Source organism: Papilio xuthus, unplaced genomic scaffold (assembly GCF_000836235.2).
Source record: "Papilio xuthus unplaced genomic scaffold, Pxut_1.1 DF827461.1, whole genome shotgun sequence".
Taxonomy (NCBI): domain Eukaryota; kingdom Metazoa; phylum Arthropoda; class Insecta; order Lepidoptera; family Papilionidae; genus Papilio; species Papilio xuthus.
In genome coordinates this window covers 2,264,488-2,282,157 of record NW_013531188.1, presented here as the reverse complement: position 1 = coordinate 2,282,157, position 17,670 = coordinate 2,264,488, and the positions used below count along the sequence as shown (strand labels likewise).

General features: G+C 33.1%; 1 protein-coding gene across 1 annotated transcript in view; it reads right to left on the bottom strand.

Moving 5' to 3' along the window:
- The window catches only part of AdamTS-B (ADAM metallopeptidase with thrombospondin type 1 motif B), a 68,312-nt gene that overhangs the window by 19,453 nt on the left and 31,189 nt on the right, over positions 1-17,670 (bottom strand). The window contains exons 3-4 of the mRNA XM_013314400.1: positions 13,605-13,824; positions 1,899-2,061 (exon numbers count right to left, since the gene is read on the bottom strand). Coding sequence (XP_013169854.1) covers positions 1,899-2,061; positions 13,605-13,824 — 383 coding nt within the window. The remainder of the gene's footprint in view (positions 1-1,898; positions 2,062-13,604; positions 13,825-17,670) is intronic.

Below are 17,670 nucleotides of genomic sequence, written 5' to 3'. Positions count from 1 at the left end.
AAACGACTGCTGCTTTCCCTTGCTATGTCCACTTGCTAGGTCCAATATTTTGTCAATGCTACTTCTCCTTCCGGTCTTTACTTTATAATAAAAGAATGGGAAGGAAAAAAGAACTAAAACTGGGTAATATAGTAATAAAAATATAATACTATTATACTATTTCTGTCTACCCCGTAAAGTTTAACAGGCGTGAGGAATCAATTTAATTTTAATATATCCAGATAAGTATTGTATCCATTAGAATGGTATACTATCATATGTGTAAAGTATATTAAAAAAGTCATGACTAGAATGAATCATAATAAAAACCAATCTATCGTACGATAAAGCAAACACGTTTTTTTCTCATATATGTTTATAGTTTCGAATGTATTAATGCTTTTAAATTGATTGAAAATCACTGGCCATTCATAATTCAAACGCGCCAGACAACTCGCGTTTCACAAAGTCGAAAAAAGAACGGCAATAAAATAATTTGTTGCGATAATAAGTTGTCATGTTAATTAAGAGTAAACTTAAAGAAGTTTGGATAGAGTCTATTTTACAATGATGTTGGCAACATATAACTATATTATTGTTAAGCTATCTTATTTAGGGATAAAGAAGCGGCAATAAAATACGATATTTTTCTAATTTAAAATTCTTCATGTTAAACAAACTTCACTTTTAAAAATAAAATTTTCCAAAACAAAAGAGGCCAACTAAACAACAACATGACTATCAACGTGAAATCTGCCAAGAAAAAAAGGTTTACAAAATAAACACTTTTCGACCATTTAGACTTTTGTTTAAGACTTTTCATTTCAAATAAAATCAAGGAGAAACATTTAGTGAGTTCATCCACGCTTTGTCATGGGAGTAAATCGGTCAAACTACAAATACATTTGTTTACAGTGTGTTGTTTTTATTTTCGTCTCAGAACAATATGCCTTTGCATATTTTTCAATTAAAAAAACTTTAAAATTTATTCACCAAGATGATAGACACATCGTGTTACGCTCGTGTAACATTAAAATGGAGATATGAAGCCGTCGCGCTTTTATAGAACAAATTAAAAATAATTTCATTTTACAATTATTTTTAGAAATTAAATAACCTAACACAATTATGATTTGTACGATACGATTTTTTTAAAATTTTTTTTTATATTTCTTTTGTAACTAAAATTTGCATAAATTTAGCTACTACCTTGTATGCTGATCCTTAATTTTGATATAAAAAGACGACCTTGTTCCTTTACTGATTCATGTCTTTTTTAATTTATAGCGTATAGTATAACCGACAATAAAACCTGACGGTTCTTAGTTATACTTAATTTTTAACTACTACGATTATAATAGTTTTACATTAGTATGGTAATTCGGATATACATGGTACATGAATGGATATATCCATATCTTTCGTCAATTTAAATGTTAATTTTAATTGATAGCAAAAAGAGTATTCAAGTCGAAAAGAGTTTGAAACATTTACAACATTTTGTAGGTCTTATTAAAATTTATGGGTACTTTAAGACATAAAGTTGAGGTAAGACGATATTCATTTTACCAGTATTATCAAATCTGGGTTCTTCAAACTTATCTAGTTCAGTTATAATGGCGCTGTTATCGCGGTTAATTCAAATTGGGTTAGATAAGTTTACACTATGAATGAAAGCTATCTTTTACTTGTGTATGTGACTGTATTCAATACGCAAATACGCAATACAATGGCAGGGGTATACGTAAAGATGGAAGGTGATATGATTAAGTAGGGAGTGCAAGTGAAATGGCGAATGTTCGATTTGAAAGACCAAAAACTGGTGACCAGATCCCACATAGATTGGGGATACAGAGATGATATACGTACAGCTTTGTCTATGATTTATGAATGTACGTTATGTATGTGGGTATACTGACCAGGCCATCGCACGCTGAAAGCGCGACGCTCGACGCGGGCTGTCCCCGAATAGCGCCCGTGTAATGACAGGACGTGGCGGCGTCATGCGGCCTCTCCCGCGTGCGTCCGCTTGCTGTGTGCCTCTCTATCACCATCGCCGGAGTTATGAATGTTACCGACGGCCTGCGTAAACAAAATAATTATTATATTAACTGCTTTACTGCACAAACTAAGAGTAAGTAAATAAATAAATATAAATATAAGAAAGCATGCCAACAGACTACAAACTTCCTAATGGTTATGGAATATATCAATCAGTAGACTGGTTGAAAGTTTTGTTGATTTTAAGACTTCAATATTGCTTGATATGTTGACCAAGAATATTATTAAATAATATAGATCTTGAATGATTGGTTACATCAAAAAAACTTAGAATTTAAAAAAATATTTTAAAAGATGGATGTCTTAAGGATGTCCCTGTAATGTCTGATAGGACGTGTCCCACATACCGATAATTTAACAGGAATGCACGGACCATCAACTGGAGATTAATGACCCAACGAAGGCAACATAAATAAAATAAGAAACTGCATTCGTTGCAATTAAGTTTTAGCATTTATATGGCCGCATTTTAATTCCAAGTATGCAAATAATTATTCTTAATAATTTAAAACAGATGGCGTTTTTATGTATTTCAATGTCACATGTCAAATTAAATTATTATATTCAGTTTGATTCAATAAAAATTTTGAATAAAATCTGGAAATAGTTTTTTGTTTGGATTTCAACTAGATTAGATTGAGAACCTTTTATAATGTTTTAGTAAAAGATTTAAAAAGTAACCTCAAATTTGCTGATACATATTTCAAAAAGAAAGTTTTATAGACTTACTTTAAATTGATCAATAATAATAAACATTTATTACGCTTATTTTTGAGCCTAATGAAAGTGACTTGGAAATATAATTACAGAGGCATAACAAGTTTATTTAACTCGTGTTCCTTGATTCAAACTTCATTTGATTAATTGTCAGAACAGGCTCTCAATTTCGCTAACAACATGATAGATTTCTCTTTTTTTAATCAATTCTTGATTTTTTTCATAATTATCTCGTGTTATGTTCGGAACACGTGTTAAATATTTTACTGTTAACTAATTTACGCTTATAATTTATAACAAAGATTAACATAGTTTTTGACTTTTTCGTTTAGATTTCGTTGGTGCGATAAATGCAAGTTTTTTTTTAGATTTCTTTCACTATCGAAGTCCGTCGATTTTGGTTAATTTTATGAATCAACGCGGCCTATAATTTCAAAATGAAACCGTCTCGCGGTTAAAACATATTCTTCATCGGCTATAAATCGCGATTTGATTGCATATCGGTCAAGGCATCTGTCCAGTGCGTTGGCAATAAAAAACGTAGAATTCGAGTTAGCACTCGGTTAAGATTTATCGCGCCAGTTCCCATGGCCGGCCTTAGACGACGGAAAACGAGGAATGCAACAATTTATTGACTGTTACAGAAAAGGCAAAGATATATTATGGCACAGCCGTTGACACTGTATTGACTAGTTTAGATGCGTATTTAATATTTATCAGAGAATCTTTTCCTTCTATTCACATATGTTAAAAACCATCCCAATTTCGGTAGAGTTCGCTCAAAGCTAACTTATGTAAAATTACAACTAAATTGCATTTACACAGTTACTAGGTTATTGGAAATTACAGAATCCGATAATAAATGAAAGCTATGTAGAGTTTTGTTAGGGACATCACAAGAATTCGCATTTATCTTTCTTATGATTAATATTGCGTATACTTTCACGGCTATTTAATCTAAGGAATTTTCAACGTAAGTCTCTGTAAGGACTTCAATGCGAGCTTTATATTTATTTGTATTGAGGAATTTAATCTTAGTTAAGATTATTTTAACAGTTACCTAACCTCTTTAGGATTGCTTATAAAATTGCAATAATCAGATAATCTTAATAGTTTTTAATTTAATTTCCAAAATCCTAGTAACGAGAGTTTAACAAATTAGTACAACGAGATAATGATCAAAAAACATACAAAATACAAACACAGTCCGGTCTACGTTATTTTAAGTCAATGTGGGCAGTACAACCATGGGCAGGGTGAGCTGTCGATCGTCAGGCAAACAGGTCGGCAACTAAGCACACAGATAAGACTCATTATGGCAATTAGTGGAGGTAAATATGGCCGCCCCAGATATACAGAGGCGCTATGGCCGGCGCGATTTGACAAGACGTGTGCCGTGTATTCCGACAAAGTGACAACTACAGAAATACAACTATCGACCGATAAACTTATCAGTGTCGGTGGGAATAAGTAAAACTAAATTACAATAGCTCATTAGCGCCCCGCACTCAATGTCAAAAATTGTAACAAGGTTCTTGTCGGAGTGTCTAGTCCGACAAAGTTTTCTGGTCCGAGCACAAGTGAAACTACATATCGTTTTAGCGCCCAATCAATATCACCTCTCTTTCAATGCCAAAAAAGCCTCTAAATTCTCATTAGACTGTAGCTGCTTTGTCTTATGTTATTTTCTATGTCTAGATAGTGTAGTATCTCTTTCACCGGGTCAAATAAGTGTGTTTTATTATGCAACCCTTATGCGATAAGCTCTTGCGATTGATCTTTGTTTTACCTTATCGTTCTTCTCTTCGGAACTCTAGTAGAAGTTTTAGCATAAGTTTAATTTAGTGACGATAACGAAATAATTAGCTTGTCTTACGAATGATTTTACTTAGAAAATTAATTGAGTTAAAAAGAATATCTTTCAATAAACAATATTATTTAGACTCCTCAGTTTAAAAAGATAAAAGATATAAGAACGAACGTCTGTTGTCATGATCCTGCCATGTATTTTAGCGACTTTTTCAAAAGTCTGATATGATATTTTTGTGAATAAATTAATAAAAATAAATATTGTCACCTCTGACTAACCTGTTCCATATGATGTTTAAAAATGATTAAAAAAAACCGTAAGTTTTATGATTTAATTGATTTGAAGGCCAGTCACTTGTTTGTTTGCTACCTTTTTTTTTTTTTACAAAACAATATATAATACTAGTTGTTTCCCGCGGCTCCGTCCGCGCGGGATTAAAAATAGATGTTGGCCGATTCTCAGACCTATTCAATATGCTCACAAAATTTCATGAGGATCGGTCAAGCCGTTTCGGAGGAGTATGGGAACGAAAATTGTGACACGAGAGTTTTATATATAAGATTATCGTACATAACTGTACATAAGTGTTAGACGAACCAATGTCTCTAAACACTCTTTAAAAAAGGTATACTTATTAATCTTTTGACCTTTAACAGATAAAATATAGAATCATTTGAAATAGGTATACATTTGACGAAATTAATGCATGCAAAAGAATGCAAAAACGGAAATTCTGTAAACCAGTTTACCCGTTACCTGATTAAATATTAATAAGTTTGCTTTTATGAATCACTGATAAAGTTTTGGTTCTTATTTTTTAAGGATGAAGATTTTTACTTATTTATTTATCATCATCATCAGGGTTTTCTATAAATTTACATTAAAAATTACATGATAAATGCGATATCAATTAAAATTAACAACTTGTGTTGTTAAGAAAATATTTATTTTAATTGTCAGAATGTTATGATCCTAGTAATTCCTTATTTTTTATTTTATTTAAAATCAATTTTAATCATCATATCTGGTGATGGAAATTGCTTGGATATCTATCTAGATAGATATCTTCAATCCTGTCATTTGACAATACAGAGATATCGATATGTTTTAAAAAGAAGATTTAGGAGTCAGAAACCCACGGTAAATGAATTAAGTAACAATTGAAATAAGTCGTGGTATAAATTCTCTTACACTTTAAGGTACTGAATAGTTTAGACTTCAACATAAATCTTTGAGAAGTGTACTGCCTCCCCGCTGGGTTAGTGCTTTATTTTATTATGCTTTTACGAGGCCTTTGCACTTGAACCTTGACTTTAGGCCGTTTAAAATTAAATTATCTTTTTTTTCTCACAGACGCCTCTTGCTTTCTGTTTGCAATTTTGACAGGGATAAATAAAAGCAAAACTTTGGAAGATAAACGATCGTAAACATTTCACGTTGTTTGAAGAATGCAAGGAAAAAGGTGCAAAATGTACACTAATGGTTACCTTGGAATTGCCTGTAATTTTTAGGTTTGTTTTTAAATTACTCTACTTTAAAAAGTTAGTTTTGAATAAACAAGATGAATGATGAAGCAATCTTATTTCTTACTAATATTATAAGGCGAATTTGGATGGATATTTTTTTAAACGTATCTCCGGAATGGCTCAACGGATTTTGATGAAATTTGGCACACATATAGAACATAGTCTAGAAGCACACATAGGCTACTTATTAGGTTTTTCTCGCGAGGAATCACGGGCAACAGCTAGTACAATCATGTCAGAAAAAGTTGTTCATTTTTAGCATCTAGCAAGATTGATGTGCTTGTACGTTTGTTTTACTTATCTATATATATAAAATTATATAGAAATAAAAACTTTAAAAATAAATTAGCAAACTAAACTAACTAAGCGAAGCCGCGCTGGGTACTATATCATAAATAATAATAAAACCGTATTAGCGCTGTTACTAAGTAGCGTTGAACTGGCAATATTGCGTAGGGCATTGCGTAAATCGACCTAACCGAACTGAATTTAAATGGCCGTAAACCTCATGCTGGTTAATATAGCGTCATCTATAATAAATACCGTTACTAAAATGAAATTTGTAAGACGAAACTACAATGTATATTATTAATATTATAAATCCCAATGTTTAGATGAATGGATGGATGCTGAACCACTGCATAGATATCGCAGATATTTGGTATGACTGTAGAACACAGTCTGGAAAAACACATAGGCGACTAATTAAGTTATTTTTCATTTCCGCGCAGACGGAGTCGCGGACGACAGCTAGTACAGAATAAAGTATGCTATAATTCAGATCATTTAAAAATTGACTAATGTTATTTATGATCCATACAATTGTAGATTTTAAAAATTAAAGCGTAAATGAATAAAATAAATTGTTGTAATTTAAAATGGTTACAATATATTGGATGTCGTAGGTAGACCTTCCCACAAGATAGAACTTGTCAAGGTTGTAAGAGTGCAATGGATGAAGGCAAATATTAAACTGTAATAAAAGAAATTGTTATACAATCTTTTTTAATTATTTTCCATGGAGGTTTTACGTAATTAAAATATGTTAAGAGCTATTAAACGATAAAGGGATAAAAATGATAGATACAGATTTAATTGAGGCAACTCTGTCAGCACTTTGTGATAACTAACGCACGAGGATTTAAAGCGGAGACAGCTTCTTAGTAATCACGTCTGGTGCTGTAGAGAGATCCTTCCGAGAAACACTCGGAAGCGAATCGGCTACGTCTCGGCTATCGATGACACGATGATCGTCCATGTAGTACTCGTAATGTGAACTTGTGTTTAGCTTTTACTTATTACGCCCGTAACTAAAGAGCGTCGGTGGCTCAGGGGTCAAGCACTTGACTTGCAATCTGAAGGTCCTGGGTTCGAAACCCGCCATGTACCAATGTGCTTTTCGATGTACATGTGTACATTTATCCGACGTTCTTACGGTGAAGGAAAAGATCGTGATGCAACCTGCACATATCTGAGAAGAAATTCAAAGATATGTGTGAAGTCAACCAACCCGCACTGGGCCAGCGTGGTTGACTACGGCCTAATCACCCTTAAGTTAGGGGAGGCTCCGAGCCCCTCGGTGGGGGCGTATATTGTTTTTGATGATCCTCGTTTTCATATTCTTCTTGCCAGTAATCTATTCGAAATAATTTGTCTGAGATATCTTTGTATCCGTAACTCATTTTATTAACATAGATTTCTCTTGTTTCTCTGCCATAGTCGTGGACGAATCCCGACGGATGTTTGTAATATATTAATATTTGTAGTTCTAATCGTCTCGTAGTATTTTGTTACGCAAAAGTTCTTTGATCCTATATGTTTACTCTGCGAACATAACTGTATTCCGTAATTATAGAGTACGAAATATGTAATACAGCAATCAATCTGTAGTTTATGTTAAATCATTAAGAATATTTACTAAAAGTTGTTTGAGAAATATTTTTTTATGTTTGAACTTCTGTTGATTCTATCATGAAAAAATAAAATCAATTTTAATTGATTATAATATAGGAATGATGCTTTTTTTTAGCATTGAGGTAAGAAATTTCTAAAATTATAGATTATTATATTAAATGCCTGATAATATATTAAGCAAAAATATATTTACATACAGCCTCCAGCGATCTTATCTTAAAGACCGATCTCATTGAGACAAGCTTTGTAAGGAAAGGATGTTACAAAACAAAAATTAGCGTGGGTCGAAAGATATTGATGATAGATAACATTAGAACTAAACAATATGAGATAAAAACTAAACGTAGTACAAAAATATTCCTCAATTATAAATTAACAATACGTATAGGTGTCGTGGGCACTTGGCCAGCGTGGTTGACTATGGCCTAATCACCCTTAACTTAGGGTAAGCTCCGAGCTCCTCGGTGGGGACGTATAGTAAGCTGATGATGATAGGTGTCGTCTTCGTACTTTTATCCTTAGAGGTAAAACATATTAAATAGACAAACTATTTTATGAATTAAACAATAATTTAAGTTATAAGACAAAAGATTGCATTATTTTTGACTATGAAGTATCCCTTTAGAATTTCCTTTGTGACATTTTGATGTCAGGGGAATCATAGATGAGTAATACTTTTCTAATACAAAGAGGAAAGATTTTACTTATTTCTTTGGTACCATAGTAATCATTAGTCTTTAAATCAAACACATCTCTTTTGTTGGAATGCTATATAATCCATTCCTATCGGTAATTTTATTGTCTATACTAATAATATAAAGAGGAAAGATTTGATTGTTTGTTTGCATAGGCTCCGAAACTACTGAACCGATTTGAAAAATGCTTTCATTGTTGAAAAGCTACACTATCCCCCGGTGACATTTCCGCGCGGACAAATTCGCGATAAATACTAGTTATTCAATTGGATAATAAATTATGTAAGTTATACTACAGATATAATCTTCCTTATAAACATAAATAGTTTGTAATACATAGTATTTGTAGAATAATCAAATAATTCATAATTAAATGATAAATCGTAACGGTGCAGTTCCGAAAGTTGAATTCAATATACAATATTCTAAACAAGAATGTTGTTCTGGTCCCTTAATAGGAATTAATTATATCTAACTTTAGATAAAGATTAAGGTAGAACTATGTATGGCAGCGGCGGATAACAAGGTCTACGGTTATTTATTGCTTGTGGTCAGCGCACTCAGACTATTGGAATTTTAGCGTCAACAAAGACAATGACTGAGGTGTAATTGATTATTTAATTTAATATTAAAAGGTATCTTGCCTCAAATGATGATGAGATGAATAATAAATGCAAAGTCTAAACGGATAAGTAGTGTTTTATATATTATAAGGACGCAAACGAGCACGAGACAACCCGAATTCGCTGAAATTGCATTCACAATGGCATGACATAGGGAAGCAAAAAGAGCATAATACAAACCTCTCTAACTGTCGGTTACGACAATTAAACTAAGTTAACACTAAGAAAGACCCTTGGAATAGATATAGTATGAGAAATCAACACTAAGCGACGGTTTAAGCTACCATCAGTTACTGCGTGCGACAGTGAATTTGAAAGAAAAAGACTAATTGTCACTGACAATATTCTTTAGCCGACTTTATTTACGATTTATATTAGAAGATGGGGGGTCCGTGTACCCAATCTGTTTATCAAACGAAACTTAAATGATAAGAATCGGAACCCCTAAGAAACACCAAGCGACTTTATTGCAATAAGCTGCATATAATAACTCTTTTATTTGGGATTGACTACCTTTTATTTGGGACTTTATAAGTCGGTCCCCCAATACTGATCACTATCAGATATTCCGGGACATACATCGAACGGAAAGATGCATTAGAGCGTACTGTTTACGGAACGTGTCTGTAAGCCTTATTTTGTAAACGTGATATTTCCGTTATATCAAACCAATTTTTTTAATAATTTTCTGTCTACCAGCGTTTGTAATGGTTAATCTCCGAAACGGATGGACCGATCCTGACGTGACTTTAACTATAACGTACATTATATGTGCGGAAGTAACCACTAATAAGAGGCTAATGTTTTTTTACATTGCCATTATCTGCCGCTCTTAAAATAATCAAACAGTAAACTTAAATAGTCTGACATGTATTTATGTTTACTTAACATTGCTTTGGTAGTGGGTACTGTTAACTTACGCTGGTTCTATGCGATTATGTGGGTTCGTAGTATCGTACGTTGCGTTTTCAAAAGTGAGATAATTTAAAAATTTCGTCTACAATAAAGAAAAAACTGCAATAGAACGTGCGCTAAGATGTTAGGCTCATTGCCAACATCTTGTACGAAATTATAATTCACTTGCATCCAAAACAAACAATGATAGATGGGTCTTTAGTTATCTAACAACTAAAATTGTCTCATAAAATGCCACAACACAGCGATTAAAGCGTCTTTTTTTCATCGCGTGCTAAAAGCGTGAAATAGCTTTGGGTACGTTTTATCTAGCTTAGCCTGTATTTATAAGCCTACAGGTCGTTTTGATACCTAACAGATTTTAATGAATACAGGCGTTTTTATGTACCTATATATACTAAGACAGTCAGGAAAAATTACCATTTGGCGGTTAAAATAAGGTCATTAGTAACATCTATTTCTGTCCCTTCTTGTCTCGAGTAAAGTACAAAGATGTTAAATATTTTTTATGTATGCCACACATGAATGACACGCGTGGCAACATTGTGTAACCTAGAGTGTTATGATTACAGCTCACTGCACATATAACACGGACAGCCGTACAAATTGTTCTAATTTGAATACAAAGTGATACCATAATTAATACTGACATCAACGCTAAACAGCCTCACCCCTCGTCTGGCGGCTTTACAAAGATTAATGTGTATATTGCTCGGTAACCGACGGCACGCTCGGATGCGTCTCAAGGCCGGCGCGCAATGTAACGTATTTAATATAAATTAATCTTTAAAACATTACACATGGATGGTTTTATAAAATTTTATATTACTATATTTTCGTCATTTAATTTTAATATTCTTACAAGCTGTCGCCCAGGAATTAAAAAAAACATAATTAGTAGCCAATGGGTTCTTCCAGACTATGTTCTACATCTGTGCCAAACTTCATCGAAATCGTCGATTCGTTCTAGAGATACCTTCAAACAAACATCCATGCATCCATACATCAAAACATTGGCATTTATAATATTAGTAAGAAATAAGATAGACGCCATGCCATGATAATAATGCGTATATACAATTTTTTGGCTTATAAAATTGGCACTGAGCACTTAATATCCAAATATGTTCAAAACAGATTCTACTAGAGGTACTCGTACAATAATCCCTAAAGTGTGTATGTTCATTAGAAATTAAAACAATTATTCGAAAGACACTGAATTATTATTTCTGATCAACGATTTACTTTCTACAGATTATTTTTTTATCGCTCGTTGTGATATATTTGACACGAGTCTTTTGTCTGGAGATACGTTAACCTCAGTAGGAACGATCAATCAAAAAAAACACAAACGTTAAACGAACTGGCAGGTTTTTGCTTCATACGACCACACGCGCCCAGAGGCCGCACGGTTAAGGCCAAACACACACGATCCGGTTTTAACCGCACTGCAACCGCACCGATATTACCAAAACTGACGAGCTCTGTCTGGTCTGCAGCCTCGGTTTACACCCGAAAGCTTCGACTGTGGAACTGCCGCTTAAGTTTTGAAGAAGTTGTAAACAATCGCAAGCCTTGGATGGCATAATCCGCATGAATATGGAAATAATTTTTGTGACCTTTGTTATTTTTTATCGAATGTGTAGAAATATACGTTCTAAATAAGCCATGGGTGCTCATGCATCAAGATGCAGGTAAAATGGATAGTGAGTGTTTAGCCTATACCGGATAAAAGGCATTATAAAACAGACGTGTGGAGAGATAACGAGTTATGACATTAGTGAGAGCGGCGTAGCGGGGTAACGAGATATGAGACAAGTTCAAATACAAGAGAAGGTCGATGTGATAGCAAAATAAAGTGTGCCAGATTAGGACACTTGGTAACACTAATGTCATGTTACAGATATTATAATGCAATGTTTTGTTGATGATAATGTTTCATAAAAACAAAAGAAGCGAAAGTTCGATTTTCGAAAAGAAGACTGTTAGCATAATTATAAATAATAACTAAATTATTTTATTAAGATAATTTTAGGAGGTTTAGAAGTAAGGTGAAATTATAAATGCGAATGTTTGGATGGATGGATGAATGTTTGTTAGAAGATATCACCAGAACGGCTGCATAGACCTTGCTGAATTTTGGCATAAATGTAGAACATAATCTAGAAGAACATAAAGGCTACTACATAAGTATTTTTTAATTCCGCGCGGACGGAGTCGCAGGCGACAGCTAGTGAAAAAATACAAACGAAATTTAGACAAGATCACTTCTTTATGGTGGTCTGTTAAATAATAAACTTCTTAATGAAGTTGTAATATGATATTACCAACACAATATTGAGTTACAGTGAATTTTGACTGTCTACGCAACTTTAAAAATATTAAATTCTCTCAGTTTCTCGAAAGACGCGTTATATTTTCGTGTTACACGTTTTAAGAATATATCACGCTATTGATAAACTTCATATCGCATAGTTATTGTACGAAAAAAAAAACATTTCGTAAGATTTGCAAGGCCTTGAATTGATAGTATAATAGTTGACTAGATGAAGAAGTCACACAAGTCAATGACTTTTTAAACAATGATATTGATAATGAGTTACGCGTTACATAAACGGCGCCAGAATTATTAATTGTCATAGAACAAGTTCTATATGTTTGGGTTAATGTTTGCTATTTGACTGATACGAGTAAAATACGAAATAGAAATTAAAATATTTATAAAGAATCTCGTAATATTTTCAACATCTAATTGCGGATACGAAGGTCAAGTTTAAACACGATATAAAGAGATAGTGTATGAGTAATATCGGATAATTATTCAGTCATAAAAATGTGACATAAATCGTCTAATATAATTCGATTTTGTTAATTTTTCATATTTAAATATTATTAGATTAACGTGAAAAAGAACGCTTCTATTCCTAACCTCAGTGAATTCTTTCTTCATGCCTTATTAATTTTTCTTCTTCATATTTCGTCATCGTATAAAATCTAAAATCACCGGGTCTACTGTAAATCCCAGAGGGCCTACTTCGACCACATTAGGTATATCTAGTATATAAACGAAGCTATTTAGTATATAGAAGCGTCGGTGGCTCAGGGTTTAAGCACTTGACTTGCAATTTGTAGGTTGTGGGTTTGATTCCTGCCATGTTCCAATGTGTTTTTCGATTTCCGTTTTACATATGCACATTTACGACGTCCCTACGGTGAAGGAAAACATCGTGTTGCAACCTGCACATATCTAAGAAGAAATAAAAATATATGTGTGAAGTCAACCAACCCGTACTGGGTCGGCATGGTTGATGATGGCCCTCGGTGGACACGTATAGTGAGCTGGTGATGATGTAACGAAGCTTACCTAAGGTCCAGCCTCAGTTGTCGGCCGTCGACGGTGATGTTGTAGTGCAGCGCATGCGGCTGCAGATGCTCTCTCTGGTGTAAATCCCGGCGAGCTCGCGCATGCCCGTGCGCATGCGTGTGTTCCACTGCGTGCGATAGCAGCTCCCCCTCGCGCGTCACCTTGACGGGCACCGTCACTTGCACTTGCGACGTGTCCAGGTGCTTGTGCGAGTATATACCTGAAACAAAATATATAGTAATTATTGACCTATTGTCAATGTCGCGGTCATAACTACCGCATGTTGCGCTAGTCGTGCTATTGGAATGGGACTCTTAAATATTTCGTTCGTTGTTAACCTAGGTGTTAGCAAGTCGATCTTATAGCGTTGAAGTTAGTTAGATTTGATCCGTGCGACTTTAATCTTATTATTCAGATCTTCTGCCACGAAGCAAACATGAACTATTAACAATATTAAGTTTAACAATGACATGATAACCCAGTTATACATGAATAGAGATTAGTCACTTTAAATGTGGTTTTAATGGCAAGTGATTTATGTAATGTTTTTGACCTTCTCTATTGCGTGTGAGGTTCTCAGAGCCAAGCAAACGTGATACAGTCGAAATAACCAGCAATATATTAATTTGTGGTATGATTAAGTGACAGGGTAATAATAAATGTTCATGGTCAATTTGTTTATTTACCATTTTAATCATTTAGTTTGAGTACATAGGCTGAATTCATATCTTTCATTAAATAAGTATTCAAATTATATTATATACCTATATGTCGCTCGTGATTCTGTCCGAACATAATTTTTAAAAGAAACTTTATTAGTAGTCGCTGTTCTTCCGAGTATGTTTTACATGTGTGCAGAGTTTTATCGAAATCCATAGACCCGTTCTATAGATACCTTCATAACATACATAGATCCCATACCATCTAAACTTTCACATTTATAATATTAGTAAAATTACCAAAATACATATAACATTTTGTAACAAAGTAAGCTAATGTTGTAGTCAATATAATTATATGCCTCCTACATAATTTAAGGTTATAACCAGACTTGTTTAATAGCTGATAATACAGTATCATATTACTAATCACCTGACTTTGCTTTCCACGAAAAACGGAAACTTATCCTCATTTAGTAGAAGTAAATGATGACTGAATAGTTTGTGTCGTTTGGCGCGTGTTTATACAATTAATGTCTGACCATGTAAAATGACGCCATTATGCATCCGTCAACATTAATGAGAGATATGCAAAGAAATAGATAAGCATGTAACTTAGTAGTTAAGTGTTTAACTACAAACAAACTTAAGTTATCTTAATTGAATTTTCATTCATTATAATACTAGTTAAAGCGAGTCTGCACGGAATTAAAAAAACATAATTAGAAGCCTATATGTTCTTCCAGACTATGCTCTGTATTACAAATTTTATTGTGATCCGTTCAGCCATTTTGAAAATACTTTCAAACAAACATTCGCATTTATAATATAAGTGAGATATAAAGATTACGGCTTCTATTTCAACAGAGGCAAAATATTTTTTAACTAAATATTTTATTTATATCTCAGTATTGAATTCAAATTTAATTAAATCGTTCACAAATACAAAATAACGAAGCATTTTACGATTTCATTTTGCACGGTTCTAGGATATTTAATCCTTTTTTACTTACTCTTGAATGTAATTAATTCATATTAAAATTATGTATTTAAATTTGAAAGATTTACATCGTAGATTTATTAATAACATATAAAACTTGACTTTTATGGTTTATATTACCATATTTTATATTTTATAAATAACTAGCCGTCGCCCGCAATTCAATTTGCGCTAAATTAAAAAAATAGTAGCCTATCTGTTCTTCCAGGCTGTTTTATATTTATGCCAAATTCCATAGAGATCCATGCAATAGTATGCATTGAGGTGATACCTTCTAACAAACACCAATCCATCCATACATACATTCAAACATTCGTATTTATAATATTAGTAAAATGACCCCTTCGCAGAAATATGTTACAAGTTCATTTTATTTCCTTTTTCCTTAATATTATTATCATTTTGTATATCGAAAGTTTCATGGAACAAAAGCTACATTGGTAATAACATCTTAATATAGAATTGTAATAAATTACTTCACTGCAAAGGAAAATAATCGATTCATTAATCATTTAAATAATACGGTTATCAATGTCACCACGGCATTAACATGTCAACCGGAATAAATTAATGAGAGCCCGCCACGTTCGGGTGTGAATATACTGAGCTGGGTTCAATGCCGCGCCCTATGCCCTACAGATGGCGCCACATGTGCTTAGTGTGGGTTTACACTGACGCAACAATGCATACAAGAAATTGAATGTAAGGGATGATATGTTTTAGTAAAAGCCTTTCAGCAATGAAACCCTACAGTTATGTCAGCACTTTTATGATATAGGTACTTTTTTAGTATATTTACTACTACGAATAAAAGTGTTTTTTTTTCTTTAGATTAATAACTTAATAACAGGAAAACAGTGCATTAGTAATATATCATTATAAAGCTATCACATTCGTTAACTTAATAATATATCCGGAAAGATAACCAGTTAAAGGTTAAATTACAAACAATATTGCAAATCTAAAATCTATTAAATACTAGCTGATGCCCGCGAGTCCGTCTGCGCGGAATTAAAACAGAAGCCTTTGTGTTACTACTGTGAACTATGTTCTATATGTATGCAAAATTTCATCGTGATCCGTCCAGTCGTTCTGGAGATACCTTCAAACAAACATCAATCCATCCATCTAAACATTCGCATTCATAATATTAGTAAGCTGTATTAGGCTCATTTTAAGTTTATGAGTTACTTCAAACTTAAATCTTGGAAAAATAAATAATTATTTGTTTGCACTGAATAGGCTCCGAAACTACTGAACTGAATTGAAAACAATCTTTCCTTTTTGGGAGGTTACACTATCCACGGGTACCATAGACTATTTTTATTAATAGATTTTTTAATTAGGACGAAGTGGCGGGCAACTATTAGAATATTAAAAGCAGTTTTAAAATAAAAAGAAAAACGACAATACAAGCCGTGATATTTAGCAACATAATGCGTTCATAGATCCATAAAAGTTTTACGAACTCACAAAAATATGATCCCTCTCCGCCCTAGGTATAGTGTAAACATACAAAGGGATTATAGTATGTCTCATTGTGACAATATTGTGTTTATGCTGCGTAAGATATACTACGTGATATACATTCGATTAGTCATATACGTATTTTGTACACATCATTTACTAGGTAAAGTTTACTTCCGTTAGAACAAAGGTTGTCATAATTGGACGTATTGACGTAAAGTGGTATTGTTTACAAGTATATTAACACTTGAATCAGTTACCGTGGGTTTCCGAGTTTAAAATCTCTATAAAAACATATCGTCATCCTTTTGACAAAACCGAGATAACAATTTGTTTTAAACGGAGATTTTGGTCTCAAAAACCCCCGATAATCAATTAATATTGGTGAATATGATAGTTCTAAAATTCGATAAATATGTATGACACATCTATTAAAGAGATTCTCAAAAAATTCTCGTGAAGTTATTTTACGAATAAGTTCATTTTCAATAAATATCTTTGGGTCTTGAATTTAGGCTCGGATTACACTAGTCCCAAATACAAGATATGATAAAGAATTAAGGTAAACTGTTTCGTATAATTATTATATATAACCTAACTTTATCGAGAATTTATTTTAAATAGTATCTCATAGCAACTAATGTGTAAACTATCGTCAAATGACTTATCAGTGATCGCATGAGCAATTTCTTTGGAACTAGGATTGGCAAGTCAGCATTGATGCTAGATTTACACAAGGAGAGTTTAATGAAACAGTACAGTTAAACAATGCAGTACTTCTATTATTGTTGTACTTCTATCGCTGCGACGAAATAGTACTGACACCAGTGAGCCTAGCAAGAATATTTGTGACAATCTCAATCGTATCGTCATCGAAAAAACTACTAATTTTGATATAATTGACGAGGACGGTACGAAGGCGAGAGCCCACAGAACTCTA